The sequence below is a fragment of the Anolis sagrei genome, chromosome Y (genome assembly GCF_037176765.1).
Source record: "Anolis sagrei isolate rAnoSag1 chromosome Y, rAnoSag1.mat, whole genome shotgun sequence".
NCBI lineage: Eukaryota > Metazoa > Chordata > Lepidosauria > Squamata > Dactyloidae > Anolis > Anolis sagrei.
In genome coordinates, this window is record NC_090035.1 from 15,125,501 (window position 1) to 15,131,632 (window position 6,132).

Below are 6,132 nucleotides of genomic sequence, written 5' to 3' on the forward strand. Positions count from 1 at the left end.
AATAATAATATACCCTCATCCTCGCTTGATTTTAAGTCTATGTGTCAGTCTATTTTTCATGCCTCTATAGTTTCTCCTTGCATCAGCTTTCCCTCAAGGTAGAACGAGATTCAAGAGGAATCCCCGCCAATATACCCTCATCCTCGCTTGACTTTAAGTCTATGTGTCAGTCTATTTTTCATGCCTCTATAGTTTCTCCTTGCATCAGCTTTCCCTCAAGGTAGAACGAGATTCAAGAGGAATCCCCGCCAATATACCCTCATCCTCGCTTGACTTTAAGTCTATGTGTCAGTCTATTTTTTCATGCCTCTATAGTTTCCCCTTGCATCAGCTTTCCCTCAAGGTAGAACGAGATACAAGAGGAATCCCCGCCTTTTCCACTCAGATCGACCAATAGGGAGAAGCCTAGCCCCCCGAATGACCAATGGGAGAAGAGGGGCGGGGCTGCGTAAGGGATGGCGGGCTGTGGGCCTCTCCTCCAATCGGCTTTAACCGCAAGATAGACTGAGGGAGAAAAGGAAACCCCGCCTTTTCCATCCAGTCGACCAATAGAACAAACTCTAGTCTCGAACTGACCAATAGGAGGAGAGGGGCGGGGCTGCGGAGGGGCGGGCTCTGGGCCTCTCCTCCAATCGGCAAGGCGGGGCGTGAGGGCCCTCCTCGTGGAAGTCAGTCGGGTGGGAGAGCGAGCACGCGCTGGCGGAGTGCTCGCCGCCTGTGCTCTTCCGATGCCGATGTACAAGGTGAGGCCCTTCCAGGGCGGGCCGGGCTCCGCGGTGCCGCCCGAGCACCTCCCCACTTGCATGTACCGCCTCGGCAGCGTCCACCGGGAGCCCAAGGCCGGCTCCTCGGCCTCCTCTCCCTTGCCGCAGGCGGAGCAGGTAGGAAGCAGGCCTCGGCCTTGGACGGGCCCCCCTCCCTCCCTCCCTCCCTCCCTCGCCTTCGTGGCGCTTTCGCTTTCAGTCCAGAGGCGGCCGTTCTGTGGCCTGTGTTTCTGTCTCCTTTGTAAACTAGGAGGGTGTTTTGTATACCTTTCATTTAATTGATGCAGATGGGTGCCTATATGTACCATATATGTGTGTGTGTACACGTGTATATGTATAGATATGTATAGGTAGATAAATTAACCTTCCCGATGCTATTCAAAAAACTACAAATGCACAATATAATGGTATAGTGCAATATAGTAATATTTAATACTGATAATGTACTATGCTAATAATATAATACATTGTATGTATATATATATAAATCTTGTAAGCCGCTCTGAGTCCTCTTCGGGGTGAGAAGGGCAGCATATAAATGTCGTAAATATAAATAAATAAATAAAACACAGAAATACACAAATACATACACACATGCACATCTATCTATCTATATGCAAACACACATATATACACAAATATATATACACACACACACTAGCCGTCCCCTGCCACACGTTGCTGTGGCCCAGTCCATGTATATGTTTTGTGTGTGTGTTTATATGTGTTTATGTTTGTGTATATATTTGTGTATATATGTGTGTTTGCATAGATATAGGTATATAGATGGGTGTATATGTGTGTATATATTTATGTATTTCTGTGCTTATATTATTTATTTACGACATTTATATGCCGCCGTTCTCATCCCAAAGGGGACTCAGAGCAGCTTACGAGACACACACACACACACAATATATTTTTGTGTATATATGTGTGTGTCTGTATGTGTATGAGTGTATGTGTATATATAGTTTTTGGGGGGGGGGGTTTAAGTCCGTTCTGCTGGGTTTTTGGTGTGTGTTTTAGGGATGGTGGACACTCATTGGCCTGATAGGTGTATTGTGTTCAAATTTGGTGTTAATTCCTCCAGTGGTTTTTTAGTTAGGTTAATCTCACAAACCAACATTACATTTTTATTTATATAGATATATAGATATATACACATACACACACACACACGGGTGGGTCAAAAGGTTTTGCCTCCTATGTTATGAATGAACATATAACAGCAGAAGTTGTACATATCATAGCCTGAACTGTTTGTTTATTTATTTCCTATATTTATACCCCACCCTTTTTCCCCCCAAAGGGGGATTCAGGGCGTCCTAACAAAAGCATCATACGATGCTAGCATCATAAAAACAACCACAGTACAATCAAAATATTAAAAATTAAAATAATTAAGACACATCCATTAAAACTGAAATCCAAAAAACCAGTCCGGGTCAATTCATTGCCGTAAGTTGTGTGATCTTCTTCCACATGCTGCCCACTGATCAAACGCTTGGTCCCATAACCAGGTATTGGTTTTCCTTCTAAAAGACAAGAGGGAGGTGGCCAATCCGATATCTCTAGGGAGGGCATTCCATAGGCTGGGGGCCACTGCTGAGAAGGCCCTGTCTCTCGTCCCCATCAACCGTGTTTGCGATAGTGGTCGGATCGAGAAGGGCCTCTCTTGAAGATCTTAAACTTTGTGATGGTTCGTGGCAAGAGATATGTTTGGACAGGTATCAGGCCATCACTCATAAAACACTGAAAAACACAGCAGAAGAGACTTTTAAAAAACCCAAAAAAATACATTACAATGCATGCGCAAAACCACATATATACACAAACACTTATATACACACATATACAGACTGGGCCACAGCAACACGTGGCAGTAGACTGGTAGTATATGTGTGTATGTGTATGTGTATGGCTGGAGTCACACTTTAAAAATGTACCTGTTCCAACTTGCATGCAAATTCAAATTCAGAACCTCTTGTTTGCAACTTGGGAATGCCCTGTATGTATACATTTAGAAGCTATACTTCAGTGAGAAATATGAATATATGGTCTGAAAGAGCTAGGTTGAATCAAGCAAGATCTGGTGTGAATTCTTCAAGAAATTATCTGGCTCGTTGACATTAAAACATATAGAAATCTAGCAAAAAGGTTTGATCTTCTTAATTGCATTCCTTTGGTAACACCCAGCTTTGAGGCAACTATATTGTTTAAAGCAGGCATGGGCAAACTCAACCCTCCAGGTGTTTTGAAGTCCAAAACACCTGAAAGACCGCAGTTAGCCGGTGATTGTTAATAGTAGTGTTAATGGTTGGGCTTATAATTTTAGTGAATAGCATCAACAGTTCAGAAGCAAGAATTCCTTATCTCTTTGATTAAAAGATGTAACATAAAACTAGACTTTCCTAGTGGATGTAAAACTTTAACTGCATCCTGACTTACCTATATTTGTTTGGTATATATCGACAGCAATTCTTCATGCCTTTATACACTATGGTGGCTGCAGTCTGAATTGAGTGAATGATAATCTAAATCTTAATTTAGGATGAAATTGATCCGTCCCTTCAAGCTCTTGAATCCCGCCAGGAAGAGATCTTAAAGCGTTTGTATGAATTGAAGGCAGCTGTGGATAGTCTCTCCAAGATGATCCAAACACCAGATGCAGATTTTGATGCTACAAACATAATCCAGGCAGATGAACATGTTCCTTTAACGGCCAGTTCTGCAGACCTGGATAATTTACTTGGAAAGGCAAGTCCAGATTAACCTTGTCGTGGGAGAGCATTTCCTGTCTAGTGAGTGGATTAGCTGGGTAGAAGCTTCTGTGTGAAGTAACGAGGCTTTGACATTCTAGGAAATTTTCAAATGTTTAGCATTTTGCTCACTCCCAGGCTGCCTGCTTCTGCTAAGTGACAGGTGTTTTTAAAGCAAGTGTCATTGTTTTGCTCCTTTATAGAATATTGTCACTTTATAAATTAAATTGCTAGTTTGAATTCTAAAAATCCAGCATTGAATGTGATAAATGGGTTGTGTCAAGACACAAGTGAATTGAATGACTCTTAGCTAATTTATTGACACAGTGAGAGGTCCAAATTCAATATTAAGCAGATATTAATAATAACAATAATGCCTAAAATTGGATTAAGCATGTGGATGGCTAGGGAGGGAGGAACATATCAAAAGCCTTCAATTTAAAACATATTCCTTTGGCTGTATCTGTCTCTTTAACAATTACTTCGAAGTTTTTAATAATAATAATAATATCTTTATACCCTGTCCTATGGAGAGCAGATATGTGAATGGTTTATGAACTCATGTTTTGCCAGTAGTAAAGATATGTCCCTTCCTACAGTAGTAATTGCACTATTATCATGAGAAATTACATATATAGTGCATTCTCCCTCTATATATACATATACATGTATATGTATATGTATATATAGAGAGGAAAAGCCTAAAATTCTGAAGGTTAAACAGTTTATTAATCATCCCTTCTTTTGATGCAGGACTATAGTGCACTAAAGGATATTGTGATTAATGCAAACCCATCACACCCTCCACTATCACTGTTAGTACTTCACAGCTTGCTGTGTGAGAGCTACAAAGTACTGTCAGCTGTCCATACACACTCATCTGTGAAGAGTGTGCCAGAGAATCTCCTGAAATGTTTTGGTGACCAGGCTAAGAAGCAATCACGTCACGAATACCAATTGGGCTTTACACTCATTTGGAAAGATGGTAAGTCTGACCCATTGGAAAAGAGGGGGATATTTATTAGTAACAGGCAGAAGGAACTCCTGCTCTTGATACTACAAGTAAACTATTTGCACCACTTCATTCAACTTGTTACTATTAACATAATTTGCAAACTTGATGACTGACTGAAATGGCAAGAAAGATAGATCAGGCTCTGGTTATGAATACTTTTAAAGAAAACATTACAGAGTTTTTGGTCTGCACAGTACATTTTTATATCATGCTCAAAATGAATGGAACAGACTTTGTCAAAGACCCTTTGCAACCAGATGTCTGCAACATAAAGAGCATTTTTGATAGGTTATACTGCGTAATTCAAATGGATTTGTTTTAATTGCCAAATTGTTTAGTTATTTTAAATCTTTAAATTGTTTTCAAAGTATTCTAAAATGATTTATCTGTACATGGGATAGAGCAGGCATGGGCAAAGTTCGGCTCTCCAGGTGTTTTGGACTCCAACTCCCACAATTCCTAACAGCCTACCGGCTCTTAGGAATTGTGGGAGTTGAAGTCCAAAGCACCTGGAGGGCTGAACTTTGCCCATGCCTGGGATAGAGGATAGGATGTAAATATTTTAATAAAATGCTGCATTCTTTTCTGCTAGAATCAGCATTCTCAGCTGTCCACAGCAGTTTTGGAACCAAGGTGACAATATGAGTCTGTACATACATCTTTCCAGGAATAGTTTCTAAAAGATTGGAAGCACTGGATTTGTTAATGAGATTGTATGACAGGGATGGAAATCATGGAGCTGTCTGGATTTTGTAATTTAGCCCATGGTGAACAATGCTGGGAGTTGTAGTCCTTCACTGTAGTCCTTCCCACCTGTTTTATGGAACAGTCGCACAAAAATACCTTAAGTAGACATTGATTTAAGCTTTCGTAGTTACCTAGGACTGCATAGATACAGTAACAATACATTATAAGCATATTTATCTGCTCCTTTGAAGCATTTCCTTTTGTCTAACGTTTTCATTATAATTTCAGTGTCAAAACCCCAGATGAAGTTCCGCATTCAAACTATGTGTCCCATTGAAGGAGAAGGAAACATTGCTAGGTTCTTGTTCTCCTTACTTGGTCAGAAGCACAATGCCGTTACAGCAACTCTGATCGATAGCTGGGTCGATACAGCCATCTTCCAACTGCAGGAAGGAAGCAGTAAAGAAAAGGCAGCCGTTTTGCGATCCATGAATGCAGCCCTTGGCAAGGCCTCCTGGCTGGTGGGAAACGAACTAACCTTAGCCGACATCGTGGCCTGGTGTGCAATTCAGACAACGGGGAGCACAAATGCTGTTCCACCTAATGTCCAAAACTGGCTGAAATCTTGTGAAAATCTGGCAGCTTTCAATTCTGCTCTCAAGTTACTGAAGTAAACCTGTCCGGTAAAAAGGGAGACAAGTTCGAGTATTTTCTACATCTTATTGTGGCTGTGACAGTGTGTGAAGTTTAAGACAGTAACTGTGAAATGTCTTAATGATGCTAATAAATTCATCAGAATTGCCTTTTGTGACTGTATTTTCAGTTTGTATTTTGAATCCTCACCTAAGTGGCCTCAGGGTTCATTCATTTAATGCGAAATATGACTTCTGTCTTCTTCGTGACC

The 6,132-nt window shown here is 40.9% G+C and overlaps 1 protein-coding gene and 1 long non-coding RNA gene across 3 annotated transcripts; one reads left to right on the forward strand and one right to left on the reverse strand.

The window, feature by feature from the left end:
* Window positions 1-629: 629 nt before the first annotated feature.
* LOC132782031 (aminoacyl tRNA synthase complex-interacting multifunctional protein 2) lies at window positions 630-6,031 on the forward strand. Of its 2 annotated transcripts, none has more exons than XM_060786672.2 (4): window positions 630-881; window positions 3,318-3,524; window positions 4,280-4,511; window positions 5,517-6,031. In XM_060786672.2, exons 1-4 carry the CDS (start codon window positions 729-731, stop codon window positions 5,900-5,902), a joined length of 978 nt encoding a protein of 325 aa, XP_060642655.2. In that variant the 5' UTR covers window positions 630-728; the 3' UTR covers window positions 5,903-6,031. The 2 variants fall into 2 exon arrangements, with proteins under 2 accessions (XP_060642655.2, XP_060642656.2); XM_060786673.2 differs by having other exon boundaries at window positions 631-743.
* LOC137095453 (uncharacterized) lies at window positions 2,015-3,354 on the reverse strand. Its single transcript, XR_010908847.1, has 2 exons — window positions 3,216-3,354; window positions 2,015-2,519 (listed from the first exon to the last, which is right to left on the reverse strand). It is a non-coding gene; the product is annotated as an uncharacterized lncRNA (long non-coding RNA).
* Window positions 6,032-6,132: the final 101 nt, after the last annotated feature.